Source organism: Columba livia, chromosome 4, assembly GCF_036013475.1.
Source record: "Columba livia isolate bColLiv1 breed racing homer chromosome 4, bColLiv1.pat.W.v2, whole genome shotgun sequence".
In the NCBI taxonomy this organism is placed as follows: domain Eukaryota; kingdom Metazoa; phylum Chordata; class Aves; order Columbiformes; family Columbidae; genus Columba; species Columba livia.
Genome location: NC_088605.1, coordinates 54,648,282 through 54,666,760, shown reverse-complemented (window position 1 = coordinate 54,666,760; position 18,479 = coordinate 54,648,282). Strand labels below are relative to the sequence as shown.

Genomic DNA, 18,479 nt, shown 5'->3' with positions numbered 1-18,479 from the left:
CATGTTTTCACAAACCCAAATGTGACCAAAAATTTCTGCTTTAAGCCCCAAATGTTGAATCATGGGCAAATCACTGCATTCAACTCCACAGGCCATGCCCAACATGCAAAACTTGTCATCTGGGTGAACAAGAAAAATGCATACACTGATGTGGACGTTTTTTTTATCCTTGCCTAACCCAGTGGGCAAGCTGACCTTTACAACTTCATCACCCAATCAACCCGAAATGGGAAGCAGGGTCACTTCCAGCAGAAGCAGAGCCTGCAGCCAACCTTCCCAGCTGCTATTCGTACCCACCTGCCAGCACAGAGCGGGAACACTCACTTCAGATGTTCTCTGCAGACACGCAAATGCCGCAAAAACCAAGGACACGAGCTACAAATTACTTAAAATCATTAAAGTGAGCATCTTTTGGCCACATTATCTCTGGCCATTCAAAACCTCACCCTGTGGAGCGCCCGCTGCCATGGAGCCCCTGCTGAAGACGTTCTTATATGGATGAACAGCATTCGGTGCTAAGGCTGTTCAGCCTGGAGAAAAGGAGGCTGAGGGGAGACCTTATCACTCTCTACAACTATCTGAAAGGAGTTTGTAGGATGAAGAGTGCTGGTCTCTACTCCCAAGTAACAAGTGATAGGATGAGAGGAAATGGCCTTAAGTTGCACCAGGGGAGGTTCTCATTGGATATTGGGAAAAATTTATTCCCAGAAAGGGTTGTCAGGCATTGGAACAGGCTGCCCAGGGAAGTGGTGGAGTCACCATCCCTGGAGGCGTTTAAAAGACCAGTAGATCAGGTTCTTAGGGATAAGGTTTAGTGCCAGAGTTAGGTTAACTGTTGGACTTGATGATCTTAAAGGTCTTTTCCAACCAAAATGGTTCTATGATGGGGACAGCCCAGTGCCACCAGTGTGCCCAGACACCCACCCACCCTCATGGACACGTGCTGCCAGGTGCTGGGCATGTCCCTGTAGGAGGTTTCCCAAGCCAAGGGCTGAGTTTCCCAGCTGCGATGCCCACGAGGGACAGTTCCATAGGAAGCCATCCCAGCAGGACCGGCAGGCAGCAGCCAGCCCTGGCACCGGCTCCCTGGCCTTTGGGGAGAAGCCAGACAGCAGGAGGCAAATTTCGGGCATTGCTGGCAGGGACATGTGTGCAACCATAGCACGTGCAACCGCAGCATGTCCCAGGGAAGGCACACAAAAGGGCACCCACGTGCTGCGTGCCCTGTTTGCAAGGCACGTGGCCCTCCTGCTCAAACTAATGCCAAATCACCCCAGTTTTTCTCTCTGTGCATGAAACACGAAGAGAAGGAGCACCTGCCGTGCCCTTTGCTGGAGGGCGAAGGCGAGCAGCCTGTCCCTGGCTGTGCAGCACTGCTGATCACCCCAGTGCCACTCGCAGGAGGATGAGGAATGGAAAGAGAGTTGTGCACAAATTGAAAAACAAAACAAACACAAACAAACAAACAAAAACAGCACAACAAAAAACCATTTCACAGAGCAATTTCATCCCATCCTCGCAATGTCCTGGCCATCCTGCCCATGGGCTGGGCTCACCACAGAGCTGTGGGATGCTCCTCGCTTTCCATGAGGGGCCCGAATAAAACCTCCTGGTCACCATCCCCACACAAGCACCACCTCTCGTGGCCCCTGGGATGTGATCCAGCCCCACAGCTGAGCCAGCAACCAAAATATCCTGGTTGCTTGAGCAGCAGCACCACTTGCTGGGCATGGGAGAATTCACAGCAGCGCCATTTGCCACACAGATGAGCCAGCAAACGCACCATTACTACAATTTTTAACCAAAGTGACAGCTGTCACCCAGCTCTTTTTGCACCTCTGGGCTGCAAGGAAACCCATGCTTTTTATTTTTCACCCCAGGTATGGGGCTGTGCACCAGCATTTTGGTACCTGCAACCCTGACAGGCATCATCATCACCATCACAGCATCCCCAACTCCTCATACAGCTAACGCAAGGGGTCCAAAAATTAAGGGGTAAGTCACAGCAGAGGTATCCACCGTGAAGTGGGGGGCAGAGGAGGCAGGATCAGGAAAGTGGCTTGTTCCTAGGGTGGTAGCACAGAGAAGCTGCACGTTTCAGAGCTGATGTCATACAGAAACAGAAAAAGCATACATATGGTGGAAATTAAAACATAAATTCCACTAAAACCAGGAGCTGTTCAGCTCTTGGCTTTTGTGGTGGTGGGAAAAGTCTACAAATTAACTGCAGTTTTGCTATAAGTAGTAAAAAAAAAAAAAAAAAAAAAAGTTTTCATTTCTTTACTGGTTCTTTAATTCGGTATTGCAACACCCAGCAATGCCAGCACTGACTCTAGGCAGCTGAAAGGCATGCACCCACATGCACTGCCTCCTTGGAGACTGTTCCTGCAGAGTCACATCTCTTCTGTGCAAAACTGTGCAGCTACACAACAGCCCACGGCTTTCTCCATCAGCACCAACACTCACACTATGCGGCTTGTTCTACATACACGAACAGGTAAGAAGAGGTTGCATGGGATGTTTAAACAAATAATGTATTGTTTACTTGCTCGCTGGTAGAAGAAAAAAAAATAGAAGGCACACTAAGTAATCTTGGATCTACTTGGACACGATAAGCCCTTTTCCATCGCTCATCTGTGTCTCTGCTGCAGCGGACCTGGCACTGGGGCCACCACAGGCAGCCAGAGCTGGTGGTCTGGGAGAGCCCCTATGCCTTGGGAAGAGCAGAACAGCCCTGGCTTGCAGCAGGTGGTGGCCATAACACAGCAAAGCCCCAGATGCAGTTCACTGGGGTCATTAACTAGCTTTTACCCCCACTGCTGGCTAACTTTGGGGCAGAGCTTGGCCTTTGGGGTGCCTGGAAATGGGGGAGAGGGAGGTGGGAGCACCTCCCAGTGCCTGTTTTCCCTTTCATCCCCAGCATGCTGCAGTGTCCTGTGCAAACAGCCTGCCCTTTGCTTCCCGCTGACTCCAGTCTGGATCCAAATCACAGCACCCAACTCCCCCAGGAGACAAAAACCAGCAACACCTCAAACCACACCAGTGTGGAGTCTGATGTTTTTAATGGTAAGCAAGGAAATCACCAGGGTACATTTCAGCTTTGAAATATGAGTGCCATCAATGCAAAAAAAAAATAATACAATATAATGTTTTCTGTACATTTCTTACAAAAATATTACATACATTCCATCCCAAAGTGGTACTTCACACGCTGCTGAGCCCATGCACCACACGCGCACACACCAGCTATAGTTTTTCCTCCTTATGTACAGGACATGGAGCCAAGGGAAAGCTCCCGGTGGAGTCTGGGCAGATGCTTTTAGCGCAGTGGTAGGTAAATATGAAGAGTGAGCGCAGGGACCCTTCTGCTGGGCACACCCAGGCACAGCTCCTGGAGCAGTGAGCCACCACTATGCCCTCACAGCAAGTGGGCATCATCACCCCATTGGCACTCACAACTCTCAGCTGCTCTCTGGTTTGGTATCAGAAACAGCTTTTCTCACTGTGGTTTGGCCTTTTCCCCACGTCCAGCATCACCTCCTGCTTCACGCCCCGTGCCGGGTGCCCAGGTGGAGGCCTGGTGAAACCACCTCCATTTTGTCCACAGCATCTTCTCAGAAAGAAGTCAACCAGGCCATATAGCAAATAAATTAAAGCCCTCCTCACACCCCCCCCATCCCAGTGCCCCCCAGCACTGACAACACTCTGAGGTGCACATCAGTACCCATCCTGGCAGTCATTGTCATCATAGTCAGCAGCAGGTTTGTTGCGGAGAGCGCCCGGCCGCCGCTTGCGGCTCCCGCTCTCCAGGCTCTGCAGTGAGCTGTCATCCCCACGGCTGCTGGACTCACGGGTGGCATCCTCTTGGGAGTGGCTCTCTTCATCGTCATCATGATCATCCTCCTGGGACTCACTGTTGTTGCTCTCTGTGGACCTGCTGTCCTCACCCGCATCATCCTCTTGGCTGCCGTCGTCCTCTGGCGATGCGCTCTGGCTCTCAGCTGATGTGCTTGGCACATCCCCATCGGGGTTGGAGTCATTCCTGTCCTCCTGTGACTCCTCTCTGGTGTCCTCTGGAGACTGGCTCTGGTCACCATCATCTTCCCCAGACTCGCTCTGGTCGCCCTGTTCTTCCTCAGACTTGCTGTCGGGTACGGACGGCACGCTCCTGTCCTCAGCAGACTCCTGGTCCTCCTGCCCTTCCTGGGACTGACTGTCTCTGTGCTCACTTGATGTGCTCACCACCTCCTGGGAGATGTCCTCTGGGGAGTCTCCCAGCTCTTCATCCCTGGACTTGCTGCCCTCACCCTCTCTGGAGTGGCTGTCCTCCCTGTCCCCTTCCTCCTCCTCAGACTGGCTGGGGCTGTTTTCCTCTGACTGGCTGCTGGTGGGCTCTTCCGACTGACTCTTGTCCTCCACAGATGGGCTGTCTTCTTCTGATTGAGTATCCTCCACCTCTGGGGACCTGCTATTGCCCTCTTCCCAGCGGTAAGAGCCAGCCCTCCGGATGCTCTCCCGGCTGCTCCCCAGGGCACGGGGACCAGCACGATGTCCCTTGTAGCTGCTGCCAGGGCCATCGAAAACAGAGGGGTCGTCACCCTGCATGGCTTCATCCTCAAAGTCATAGCTCTCCTCCTCCTGGCTGCTGCTGCTGCCCCCTCCCTGCCTGTAGGTCCGCTCGTACCAGCTGCCGCGGTAGTTCCTGTACTGGCGGTGATCTGCGCTGATGCTCTCGCTGCTGCTACTGCTGCTGCTGTCACCATGCCCTCTGCCAGCCCCGGCGTCCCCACGGCCAAAGTCATGGCCGTCCTCACCTGCTCCATCGACACCGGCCACGTAAGTAGGACCTTCGCCACCCTCCTCCTCCTCCCTGTTTGCATCAAAGGTGTCATCCCCACTGTCATCCTCCTCATCCAGGAGCCCACCAGCATGGGGGGGAAGCCCATCACGTCCAGTGCCGGGGTGCTCTCCATCATCACCATCTGCAGCATCACGTGCATCCTCCTCCTAAGGAGGTGACAAATAGAGACAACTGTGAAGGCTCACAAGTCATGGGCATTTTTGGCATTGCTGACCGTGCAGGCCAAGCAGTGCCCTGATTGACAGGAGATTTGGGTCTCCTGGCAGACCAAAACACCCCTCTCTTCTCACTCACCAGAAAACCAAGGCTGTTCTCCCGTCCGGCATTCGTGTCCTCATGGTCCACCTGATTCAGGTGCTGGACCTCCCGAGCTCTGTCTCCCTCATCTCGGCTGCTGAGCTCCTTGCCTACAGCGTTCCCACCTGCCAGATCTCCTGCAAGGGCATTGTCTCCCCTCTCCACATGGGCAGGAGGGTGTCTGCCATCTCCACCACCCAGCTCATTGATGTCACCTTCATTTGCTATGTCCTGGAAGCGAAACATAGAAACATTTTAGTTGGAAGAGACTCTCAATATCATCAAGTCCAACCATTAACTTAACACCATCACTAAACCGTGTCCCTAAGACCCTCATCTACATGTCTTTTAAACACCTCCAGAACGGTGACTCCACCACTCCCCTGCGCATCCTGTTCCAATGTCTGGCAATCATTTTGGTGAAGAAGTTTTTACTTTGGTTATTTTAAATGCCACTGCATGTTTACTGCTATTGCTGCAGGACAACATATTGCTCCTATAATCCATGCAAGCACTCAAGCCTTTTTCATTGCTTGCACCTCAGCCCTTCACCTGTTTCTGCTGATGCAAGAAAAAAACAGCCACCAATAAAAAAGCAACCAAGAAAAGCCCAAACCATGATGGTTCAGAGCACAGAAACTCCCTTTTTCAGGAGCAGCCCCCACCTTACCTCCTGCTGGGCGCCACGTCGGAGACGGGTCGGATCCTGGCTAGGCACCTAAGCACATCCAGGAGACATCTGATCAGTGACCAGCAGTTAAGCTGTGCACCTCAGGTGGGGAAAAACTGCCAGGGCTTGGGGTTTGGGTACCTGTGCAGGGGGCACTTACAGGGTGGGCGTAGGCTACAACCCAGAGGAACAACATCAGGAATGCAGATCTCATGTTGGTTGCGGTCCTTGCGGCTGCAAAGGGGAGCAAAGTATTTTCACATGCCCCACAAAGCCCTTCTGACTGACACAGCCTCACCATCCCAGCACATGACGCCCAGCCTGACAATGTCATCAAACGAGCCAAGGATTTGTCCTCATGCCACCTCCTGGCATCTCCTGTACAGGGACTTTAGTTTGGAGTTTGAAATACCTGGCCATGTTCTTACAGACTTTTTGTCTGAGCATCATTAAAGAGTATCATCCAAATTTCCTGTTCCCATGATGGTGATGACCACCACCCCACCAAACTTGGTGGCCAAAATCGGAGCTGGTGCCATGAATAAGCAGCACTTTGAAACCACTGGCTGCAGAGCTGTGCCTCCCACCTGGCATGGTCCCCAAAAGCAGAGCACCCTGGTAAGATAACCCTGCAGAGAGCCACATCCCTGGTGGCCTCTTGGTCAGTCTGCCATCCTAGGGAAAAGCCCCTCAGAAGCAGGAACCCTCTGCCAACTCCAGCAGTAGCTGCTGTAGAAAGCAAGGGCAATACCATTGATCAGAGAACCATAGAATCATATAATAGTTTGGGTTGGAAGGGACCTTCAAAGCTCATCTAGTCCAACCCATCTGCCATGAGCAGGGACATCTTCAACCACATCAGGTTGCTCAGAGCCCTGTCCAGCCTGGCCTGGGATGTCTCCAGGGATGGGGCATCCACCACCTCTCTGGGCAACCTGGGCCAGTGTTTCACCACCCTGAGTGTAAAAAATTTCTTCCTCATGTCCAGCCTGAATCCTCCCCTCCTTTAGTTTAAAACCATCACCCCTTGTCCTTTTGCAACAGGCCCTGCTAAAAAGTATGTTCCCAAATCTACAACCCCTCTCCCCAAATATTGCCATTTTCACTCAAGGCAATGCCAAAGTAACCCAAAGTAACCAAAACCTTTACCTCGAGGTGTTGTACAAACCAGCGCTCTCCTCCAGTGCTGGGGATGGGGCGAGCTGGCTGCCTGCAGTGGGATGTCCCAGGCTGTGTGTCCCGGCGTGGCCGTGCGGGCATTTAACCACTGGCCGGCACCGGCCCCGGGCCAGGGGCAGCCAATGGCACCAGCGGGCAGCACTGCCCCACGCGGAGGTGTCACCGGGAACCGGCCTCCCACACTTCCTCTGGCCTCCGCTGGGACGCCGGCCCTAAAAAAGCTTCTTGTGGTTTTAGGATGACGAGACGGGCTGGCAGCTAATGACTGACTGTGCCGGCCCTGTGTTTTGACTGCTAAATTTATTCCCTTCTCACACACTTCCCACCGTGACACACACACACACACGCGCGCACAAACAACTACAGCATCACCCGTGCCGAGCACTGGATCTCGTCCCAGGGACAGCATCCTCCTAATGTGTGCAATTGGGGTGGCATTTGCCCCGTGCCATGGGGAAGGGTGCTGAAACCCACATGGGATCATTCCCTTGCCAAGACTCAGCCTTCCCCTGTGCTTCGGGGCAGAAGCACAAAGCACCATTCTGCAAGGAGAGGTGAGAGATGCCCCATCCCTAGAGACATCCCAGGCCTGGCTGGACATGGCTCTGAACAACCTGATCTGGTTGAAGATGTCCCTGTTCATGGCAGAAGGGTTGAACTGGATGAGCTTTGAAGGTCCCTTCCATCCCAAACTATTCCATAATTCAAAGATTCTATGATTGACATACCTATTTTCATGCCCACCTATGCACATGGACAAGAGAGAAAGGAAATACTGAATGCAGGTGCATAGGGAAGATTGAAACAACCCCCGCAGCCTCAGCACAAAGGGACAACAGCACCCCCAGAGCTTCCTCGAGCTGCTGGCCAGGGGACAAAAACTCTGCTCTGGAAAACTTGGGCAACAATGCATGTGTATGGGCATAAATACACATGGGCACAGGTATAAAATTATATATAAGAATACACAGAGATGCACTGCACATACCCCAGGGTTTCTAGATGTAGCACAGATTATCTTCTCCAAACAACACGGTATGCTGGAAGCACAGATAACCTCTTCCTCACTCACAGGTAATACAAGTAGGAGTTTGCAAACCCCCATGTGCACACACATGCACAGACCCTGACACGCCACACCTGCACCTCTCTGCCCGGGGGGTTTGGGACAGGACTGGCCATATGCCTGGTGTGGCCCCTGCCTCCTGCCCCTCACCCGGCCCCAGCCTGGGCGGAAGGAAGTTGACTTCCTCACCTGGATTTGGCTGCTGCTAAATTCTCCATGCCCACAACACCCCCTCTCTCCTAATAAAAACATGCCCCAAGTGCAAATAGGCTGCTTTGAAGAGGGCAACACGTTCCCTGCTCTCGAAGCTGGTTTCTCCCCATGGCCAAGCCACAGATGATGGGTATGGCCATAGGGAGAGGGGCCAGGAGTAGAGTGCGTACGGGTGTTTTATTAGGGGTGAAGTGTAAATGATGGCATTCATGCTCTGTGAGGAGTGTTGGCACGTCCTCGCTGGCTGGGAGGAGGTGTTTCTGCTGCTCTGGGTAGAAGAAAGAAGCCTTCAGATGGAGATGGGTGGGCTGCTGTGGCAGGAGAAGCCTGCAAAACACGTCTCAGCTGGACTGTCCTGATGTAAAACCCTGGAATGCTACTGTCACCTGCAATGGCCCCTTGGTGCAGGGACTTGAATTTGCCAGACGTGCAGGCACAACACAGGGGACACAGCTGCGGGCTTACAGAGATTCACAGGAGATGCTGGCGCTGCAGAATAAGTGACTTAAGGAAACTTGAGCAGGGTCAGCATTGAGCCAGCAGCTTATCAGAATTTGCCTAGGATATATCAACCCCAGACAACAGCATCCCCTGTGATGTGACACCACCATGGCTCAACAGAGCCTCTTGTGAAAACAGACAGACCACTCTGCTTAATTGCACCCTCCAGAATCTCCTGCCTCTTTCCCCCATTGTTATCAGCTAGCAGACCATGCAGACTGTGCAAGGACCACACCGGAGCTGAGTGTGATGAGCATCTTTTTTCTTCTTCCTCCTTGCCTCCATGCAGGGATGCCCTGGTGCAGCCCTGGCCCCACCACCCTCCCCGCAGCCCTCACCCTCGAGATGGGCACCACTGAGATGCTGGCTCTCAGGCACACATGCATCCTTGGCAGATGTTTTCCCTCTTCTTCCTTACCTGGCCGCTGTCACAGATACTGTGGGATGTATTTTCCTCTTGACATGCGACAAAATTATACCCCTGTCCCCAGTTAGATATGAGTTCATGTTGCGAACCTTTTTTAGGCACCTCCAACAACTGCCATAATATTTTTTCTTTTTTTTTTTTTTAAACATCAGACCTCCATTTAACTCAGCCCCCAAAGACCTGGTGCTGCCACAGCTCCAAGTGCCACAGTGTGAGAAAGCTCTGCATGTCTGGCCTTTTTATAACACAGGTCACTTGCTGGCCTGCCGGCCACTCGTCCCTGAGGTCACTTCCCTCTCTTCGGGCGGCCCCAAAACACTGGTGGCACCAGCACACCCAACAGCACCCACTGCCAGGACTCCGACCGGACCCTGATCCCACACAACCTCTGCTAGCCATGGGTCAAAAGACCAAGATCTTTCCCCCAAATCTCTTCCAGAGAGCATCCCCCAGCACCAGCCTGTCTAGGCAGTTCTACCTCTGTTTTGCATGGAAAGGAAACCCCAGCCGTTACACACAGTTACACACAGTGTAACCTCACAATAAGCTTTAGAGAGAAGAAAAAAAAAAAAAGCAATAATATTTAGGATTACTGTTGTTACATCAGAGGTGAGAAATGGACTGAGGGTGGTGGAAGCAGCTCTCTAACTGGCATTTTAAATGCCACTGTGTTTCCCCAAGTCCCATTAGAAAGAACATCCTCTCCCGAGGTGCTCGGTCCACAGCAATGGCTGGGATGGGAAACAGCGGGTAAGGGATATGGGGACATGGGGACACCTGGTCAGGCTAAAGCTGGCACCCTCAGATGGCTGAGTCAGAGACAAGACAACTGGTAGTGCTAGTAAAAAGACGCAGGAATATCACTTTTCTGTTAGAGAAGTTGGACTGCATGGTATTCACAAGAACAGAAAAAAGATATGAGCACAGACAGCAGGAGAAATTAGAAACACGGAGAGCAAGCTGATGGTGGAGGCACATGACAGCTGCTCTCCTCCTACAATTGAGATATCTCAGCATTAAACACTCAAGAAATCTAAGCGTTTTGTTTGGGGTTTTTTGGTTGTTTTTTTTTTAAAAAAATTTATTTTATTTTATTTTTTAAACCAACCACCTAATAGTGCTCTCCTTTTTTTCAGTGTAAGGTAGTAACATAATATTTACATTTCTTGTGCACTTCTGAATATACCTAAGGGCAGCATCAAAAGAAAAAGGACCCATGAATGGACTAGAACAGGAGAGACCAGGACGAGAGCAGGACTCAAGGCACACGTCCTTGGCCCTTTTCCAAGCACTCAATGCCTGCTCCTGCCTCATTCTTGAATCCACATCCCTTTGCCAAGCATGTACTAGTGAGAGGTGCTAAACTGCAGCACTGTGTTTGCAATGGGGAACAGGCAGGAAAAACCATGTCTCCTAAATATTAATTTCACCAGTATGTGCCATGTTAGCAGTGGGAATTACCCAGTGTCCAATGCTGAGAGATTTGTTCCCATACTCCTCCTCTGAAAAAACAATGCTCGACCTTTCAAACCAGCCAGGTCCCCATGTCACTCCCTCCTTTGCAGGGAGACTGACCATGATCAGAGGCTGAGGGCAGAGGACAGAGAAGCAGCTGGGATTTTGTCTCCTCTGTACCTGCAAGGGAGATGAGCAAAGGGCTTGTGCTTGTTCCCTGCAGTCTGAGTAAATATTATCTGCATTAGATAGCAGTAATATGACACATAATGCAGTAACTAATGGTAACATTTAAAATTTTTGAAGAACAGCATTGATATTTCAAACCTTCCTGGCAGCAAACCTCGTATATCACACTGTGATACACGGCTGATGGATGTTAGCATTGTGTTTTTTCACAGCACGAAGGTATGCACAAGTTTAGCTTAAGCTAAGTCTTTAAAATTTGCTATTTCTCCTTGCTGGGAAAAACAAACAAACAAACAAACAAACCACAACACAAAAACCCCACCAAAACAAGTCATTGGAACCTGAGTCCTGGACCCTCAAATGACGGACCCATACAGGGGTCCCCAAAAGCCAGACCCTGCACAAGACCAACAGCCCTCTCTCCTTATCCCCTGACAGGATGGGGACAGGATCATTAACCCACCCTTACGTATCTACCATGCAGTTTCCATTTACAGTTTGAGAAAACAAGCATGTTGAAGGCACCGATCATTTGCCCTGTATCAGGTACCTATCTGAGGCTGAAATGCATAGTGGATGTTTAAAGTCTCAGTGACACCACTGAAGGAGAGTGACCAGCGTGACCCTGTCCTTCCCACCCACCTTGTGGGTATCAAGAGGATGGGACCAGGCTCTTCTCAGTGGTGTCCAACAGCAGGATAAGGGGCAATGGGCACAGACTGAAGCACAGGAGGTTCCAGCTAAACATGAGAAGAAGCTTCTTTGCTTTGAGGGTGCCAGAGCACTGGAACAGGCTGCCCAGAGAGGTTGTGGAGTCTCCTTCTCTAGAGACATTCAAGACCCACCTGGGCACATTCCTGTGCCATCTGCTCTGGTGAACCTGCTTTAGCAGGTGGGTTGGACTAGATGATCTCCAGAGGTCCCTTCCAACCCCAACCATTCTGTGATTCTGTGATTCCAACAAGATGCACCATGCTTTTTCCAACACAAGCTCCCAAAACCCCTCTCCACATTTCTCAAGTTAAACCCGTGCTCGCTTCACTTCAATTTCCAGCATTTTTCTCCTGCCTCACTCTGAGCATCTGGGCCCTTGCTCTTCACAAATGTTTTTCCCTAGAAGAAAATGCCATGCAGAGAGGCACTTGCCAAAGCAATGCCTGTGCAGCCGCCTCCACCTCTGCTGGGGGCTGCAGGCAGACGGGCTGGGCTCCGCGCGGAAGGCAGAGATTAACTCTTAAAATTAAAAACAACTATGAGAGCAATGATGCGATTGCTTTTTCCATGTACAAGATGTGCTTGCGTAACAGGTGCCAGCTCCATTTGTTTTACAGGAGCCACAAGTGCTACTTGTGAATAACTGGGTACATCCCTAATTGCCAGGTTTCGGGCACGCTCGACCATCACATGCAAAAGCCCCTTACTAAATGCTGGAAAGTACAAATGGACGCTGCTCGGCCCCTTGCACTTACATTTTTGGGGACAGGTTGAGGCTGGTCCCTTCCACAGCCCCCATCCCTCCTTGCCACTGTCCCCCACGGCTCCAGCTTCTTTTTGGCAGGGGAGCTGCAATAACAGCATGTGGCCTTCACAATCTGTTTGGATGAAGCCTCACATGTATGTGTGCCTATCGGTTGTCTAAACATTTCATACTGTCCTGATTCTTGTTGGATGGGGCAGGGGGGGAAGAAAAAAACAGCAGAAGGATATGGCTGATGTGAATTATTATACGGAACAGGGACCGCATGAGTATAAATGAGTGATGCAGAGGCACAGGCTGCCCGGAATGGGCAGAGAGGTCAGGACAGGGCTGAAGACATCTGTACAGAGAGCCAGACCCTCCTCCTGGAGGCTGGTCAGCCCTCCTCTGGTTCCTGTACTGTCATTATGGCTCACTTGGGCTAAATTTATCACTGCTTGGTGTAGCTGGGCAGGAAGCATTACCATAGTCCCCTGGGAGCCTGGAAAAGCTGGATAGATGCTGTCAGTGTAGCCCTGCACAGGAGACCGGCAGCAATTTAGCTCTTACTTCCTAAGGACAGAAGCAAGTTTTCAAAAGCTTGCAGTTGTTTCTCCACTACGAGCTGTTTCCCGCAGAGATGCTGAGCAACTGGGGGCCAGGACAGCCCAGCCTTCTGCCAGCTGGCTGGGTGCTGAGAGCAAGGGGACCTGCTGTCACAGCTCTGTGTGAAAGACAGTCTCCATCACCGACCAACCCTGGACTGCAAATCCTGCTGCACAGCCAAAGCATCAACTGTTGTGCCAAGGTCCACACGCTCCTTGGAGAAGCGTCCCATGCCGGGCCCTGTCAGAAAGAGGGTTACCCAATCCTCGTTCTGGCTTGGGATGAGAAATCATATCTCCAAGCTGGTCCAGTCTGCAATGAGCTAAATCCCTGAAATGCCTGAGCTGAGATATTCTCCCCTAAAGCTGACAACATGACTTCCCTTATCTTCTCTTTTTTTTTCTTTTTTTTTTTTTAACTTCAAAATGTTAATGGACATTACAAAAAAAAAAAAAAAAAAAACAAAAAACAAAAAACACACACAACGAACCCAAAGAACTCAGAGAAGACTCAACAAATAAATACATCCACAGAAAATAGAAGCAGTGCAGAAGATACTAAATTTGTGGGACAGCAGAAGTGCTTTCCAAGAATCAAGGCAGTCTGCTTCTTTACGTGCAAATTTTCTCCTGTGCTTACAAAGTAATTAAAACCTCATTGCTCAAAACTCAACCCAAACCAGCCGCAGGACCACATCACTGCCCTCACCAGGCAGACAGGCACAGTGTTCCTCCTGTTTGATTCATCAGAAACAGCCTAATTTCCAGTGCTAAATGCATTTTGAGTAAATTATTATCTAAAGGCATTTCACAGGTGTTTGGCAAATCCTCTACATTTAGTCGATGATCTAACTCTTTATTAAATGTTATTACATGAGTTCTGTAGCTGCATGTTTCTTAACAATATTCCATATTGTATAAGGGTCTACATAATAAAAACACTATAGAATTTAATTGATATTATATAGGATTCTACATGCCTATGTTAAACCACTTTCAGCGAGAAACAAATATTAAATCCACATCCACACAGACTGCAATAAGAACTGAGTGTTACAGCTTTTAAGATCTAGTTTCAGAACATCTTCTACCTATTCACCCCAGGGATCAGTTTTAACTGCCTCAGATATCAGTTATAGGGCTGGATCAACTGCTCACTCTCAACAAGACAACTTCAACACTCTTACTCATTTGATCTATTTGTGAATAAAGCTTTATTATTTTTTTTTTCCCCCAGTTGTTCTTTGTAATTCTGTACTGATCAGCTTAAACAAGCACAATGTCAATGCCAGACTGAAGTCTTACACAACAGACTAATTCTGCTGGACAAGTATATTCACACCCTGTTAAACTTCCAGCTGAATTCAATGGTTCAAAGGAGTTACATATATATGACTGCATGTGCTAATCACAACCTTCTGACTTGGGCTATTTCCTCTTCACTGTTCCCACTGGAAGTCCCTCTTGTCACACAATGCTTGTTTCGGCATGCTGAATACACACAAGAATATAATGCAGCAAGTATGATCACGCAAGCAAAAATATTAAAAAAAAAAAAAAAAGTCTCCTAAGAAACAAATACTGGATAAGCAATTAACCGCATGCACAGAATTCACACTTTTGCATAACAATTCACAAACAAGATGACAGGCAGATGTTTGATAACCAAGCAGGGAAGGCTGATGCAAACACACGCCTGCAAGGTGCTGGCTGGGGAAGCGGGGTTAAGAACTGCTGCAGTCCCACAGCTGGAGCAGGGACACAAAACTCCTCTGCAATTTTTTTTTTCTTAATTATTTTTTTTAGTGACCTCAGGGCTTAAGTCACTGACAAAAGCTTTCCTGAGGGTTTCTAGTACTTGTGCCTCTTGAAACACCCGTGAGCTCCAGCACTGCTTGCCTTCTCAGTCACGTAAGCTAACTGCTGGCGCAGCGCTGCTCAGCCCAGATGTAATTACAACCTACATTTCGTGGTTTTCTATAAGGAAGTGGCATCAACACCTCTGTCTTCCGCCAGGCACCTCTCCAGAAGCTGCCCAAATGGGAACACAGAGCCATGAAAGGACTTCCTTCATCCACCCAACTGGAGGAGGAACCCTGGCAGCGTCACCCCTCAGCTTACACACCCGGGCACCCTCTGCCTTCAGCAGGCTCCAGGTACTCCTCACTGAAGAAGTGGAGCCAGAATCACAAAAACTGTTCCATCTCACCTGTAATCCTCTCAGCACTGTGGGCTTAAGTGCTCCACTGCCCAGCCCACGTGCAAATCTTGCCCATGCCCACAGCCGTCATTTCTATATATGATTCATGTGCTCCAGCTCCAGCAGGTAAACTCAAATCTTTCCATTGCTTCCAATGCCTGGTCACACAACTGAAAAACAAATGGAATAAGAGGAGGTTTTGGTTTGACCCTCTCACAGTTATTTTTCCTTTTAATGAAAACAAAACCCATACAAACTGATCAAGCATTAATGCCAATGGTGTGCTCAAACAGATATCATCCAAAACCATTCACCTTAGCTGACTTCTTAAGAAAGCATGGAGGGTGTTGGCCTCTTCTCCCAAGTAGCACATGGTAGGACAAGAGGAAATGGCCTCAAGTTGTGCATGGGAGGTTTAGATTGGATGTTAGGAAAAAATTCTTCACAGAAGGGTTTGTCAGGCATTGGAACAGGCTGCCCAGGGATATGGTGGAGTCACCATCCCTGGAGGTGTTTAAAAGGCATTTAGACGAGGTTCTTAGGGACATGGTTATTGCTAGAGTTCAGTTATGGTTGCACTCAATGATCCTGAGGGCCTCTTCCAACTGAAATGATTATATTATTTCAATTATACCATTGGTATTTTCTTGGTTTTATATTAGCTGTGAATGCTCTCAGCCCACTCACAAGATTCTGGGTGCAACTGCTCAGAAATGGGCACGAGCTCATCCTGATGTGATGGCCATGGAGATCTTGCTCTACAATGGTGGTGCTGATGACAGGCTTTTTTTTTTTTTTCAGGCCATGAACTTCAGGAGCTCAGTTTCTGGGCAGAGGCAGGTGACAGTCACAGCCCCCCACAAGGTTGTGCCTCCACGTGGTGCTTCATTTGCTCCTGATTTGGGTCCCACTTCCCTCTGAGGGCAGGGAGAAGGTGCAGCATCCTTCTCCTTCCCACCACCTCATCCCATAGTAAAACTATAATTTGATTCCTCTCCCCACAGCTATTTTTGGGATTTTCAGCACTGAAATTAGTACAACTCATTCAGTCAGGAAGTCATTGCTACAGCCCCAGAGAAAGGTACCTGGAAATGAATACTAGTCTTTGACTAAAAGATGTCTAAAACCCTTTTAATAAAATGCACTGAAACAGACATATTAAAAAAGGCATCTCAAAAGAATGCTCTGCTCTATTATCCTTATTTCATTTAGGCAAAAGGCCGCAGAAACACTTTTACAACAATACTGTATAATTGACCGAGATGTTTCTGCAATGGCAAGGAAATGATCAAACAAGAAGTAAATAGCAAGAAAATGAAATAAATAGAAATAAAAGTTTTACTACGTGAGACACATCTTGAATGGTTTAATTACATCAAGCCTTCACCAACTGCAACCTTTTGCCTAATGGAGAAACAACCACTCAGATAAACCTGAGAGACATAAACACCTTCTGCACTTCTGGTGCTGGAGGAGCTAGAGAAAATGAACATCTCATGGCAAACGCATTTGTCTTTCCTCACTCCTCCTTTCTTGCAGAAGGTCCCTGGCACCACATGAAAAGCAAGCTGCCTCTCATTCCCCTCCCAGCCCACCCCATCCCATCACCTCTTTGCTCCCCTCTCCCCATACAAATCTAGTGACCTGAGCTACCCCAAAGAGGCATTAGGGCTGCAAGAAAAGCCACCAGCCACTGTAACACCAATGCTGCTCGAGTCTGCATGATATTTATCTCCTCTCAGCATCTTTTTCTCTTCATGTTAAGTTACATTTTGTTTAAAATAAACATCTCTTCAAATACCTTCCCCATCAGACAACTAAATTGTCTTGGGTGTGGACCACCTTCTAAAACTGCTCTCCTCAGGTAGTTGACAAGTGTTATTTTTAAACCCATCGCTCACTGAACAACTAACATTACACCCACCCACCCACAAACACTTCTTGCGAGAGGCTGTAACAGCGGGACATCATACGTTTGATAGGAACCTGACCTTCAGGCTGGCACAAACAACACATGCTCGCTCCTCTGTATTTACTTCTATTTGAGGAAGAGGCGACTGCACAAAGTCCGGGATGCACAGAGCAAAACCCCAAAGGAAGGGAGGAGCAGTCACCTAGGGCAGAAGACCAGGGGCACAATGCTGCAGGGGATACCAAAACAACAAGGGAAGCTCCCTGAAGTGCTGCCTTGGAGGCAGGGTAAAGAGACACCCAGGAGCAGGGCTATGCAATACCACAAATTGTTTTTTGCTGAGTCATGAGAAAGAGAAAGCTGGCATTAGTGCTGAAATAATTTCGGTTGGAAGAGACCCCTCGAGATAATTGAGTCCAAACATAACCTAACTCTGTCACTTAACCGTGTCCCTAAGAGCTTTATCTACACATCTTTTAAACCCCTCCAGGGATGGTAACTCCACCACTTCCCTGGGCAGCCTGTTACAATGCCTGACAGCCCTTTCCATGAAAACTTTTTCCCTAATATCCAATCTAACACCCTCACCCCTGCCCTAGGAGGCCATTTCCTCCCCTCATATCCGTTGTTAACTTGGGACAAGAGACCAACACCCTCTGTGCTACAACCTCCTTTCAGGTGGTTGTAGACAGCTATAAGGTCTCCCCTCAGCCTCCTTTTCTCTAGGCTGAAAAACCTCAGTTCCCTCAGCCACTTTCAGGCTATATGGGATATGAGCAGCAGAACCATGACCACGACAGGAAATGCTGACACTCCAGGCTAAGGCCGTGCTGTTCCTGCATGAACAAGGAACAGATTAAGTGCAATGTTCTTTTGGACAGAGGCTTTGCTGCTTGTCATCACCAAAACACTTGTTAAATACACAGTCTTGGCAAACTGCTTTGTGAGTCTTCGCGTGCTTCCCCATCACAAGCTGACACGGCTTTTTTCTCCGCTTACATTTGTTGCACGGTGTTCCCCAATGGCTGCAGAGCCACTTCACATGGCGGGGGGGTTGATATTGAATGATCCATAATATGTAATGTGTTTTAAACCCCCACTCCAAGACTTAAATCCATCCACATAGGCAGTCGTAAGGTTCAGTGAAACATCAGCAATGAGGAAGATGAGCCACAACACACGAGGCTATTGGGACAGCAGTCTCTGCTGGGTAACTCTCTGCATTACACTTCCCCAAAAGCCTCTAACTGCACCGTGTGTCTGAAACGATTAAGTGAAATAACCACCAACTCCTGAGCTACACGTGGAGATTGCATGACTTCTGTGAGTGCTTTCAGCAGAATTGCCCTTAAAATACTCCCACTGGCCTCAGGCTCTGCCTCTCATTATCAAAGCAAATGCACACTTGAATAATACAGCGAAAGCCCCTCTGAACTACAGCAGGGTTC

General features: G+C 49.3%; 1 protein-coding gene across 6 annotated transcripts in view; it reads right to left on the bottom strand.

The window, feature by feature from the left end:
• Positions 1-3,045: 3,045 nt before the first annotated feature.
• Positions 3,046-18,479, bottom strand: part of LOC102092264 (dentin matrix acidic phosphoprotein 1-like) — a 42,900-nt gene continuing 27,466 nt past the window's right edge. For 5 of the 6 annotated variants that reach the window (XM_065061808.1, XM_065061810.1, XM_065061813.1 and 2 more), the window contains 5 exons: positions 15,129-15,289; positions 5,989-6,062; positions 5,829-5,876; positions 5,156-5,389; positions 3,046-5,007 (listed from right to left, as the gene is read on the bottom strand). In XM_065061808.1, coding sequence (XP_064917880.1) covers positions 3,718-5,007; positions 5,156-5,389; positions 5,829-5,876; positions 5,989-6,042 — 1,626 coding nt within the window. In that variant the 5' untranslated portion in view covers positions 6,043-6,062; positions 15,129-15,289 and the 3' untranslated portion in view covers positions 3,046-3,717. Of the gene's footprint in view, positions 5,008-5,155; positions 5,390-5,828; positions 5,877-5,988; positions 6,063-6,977; positions 7,627-15,128; positions 15,290-18,479 lie in introns of those variants that run through there. The other variant, XM_021289006.2, reaches the window with a different exon arrangement.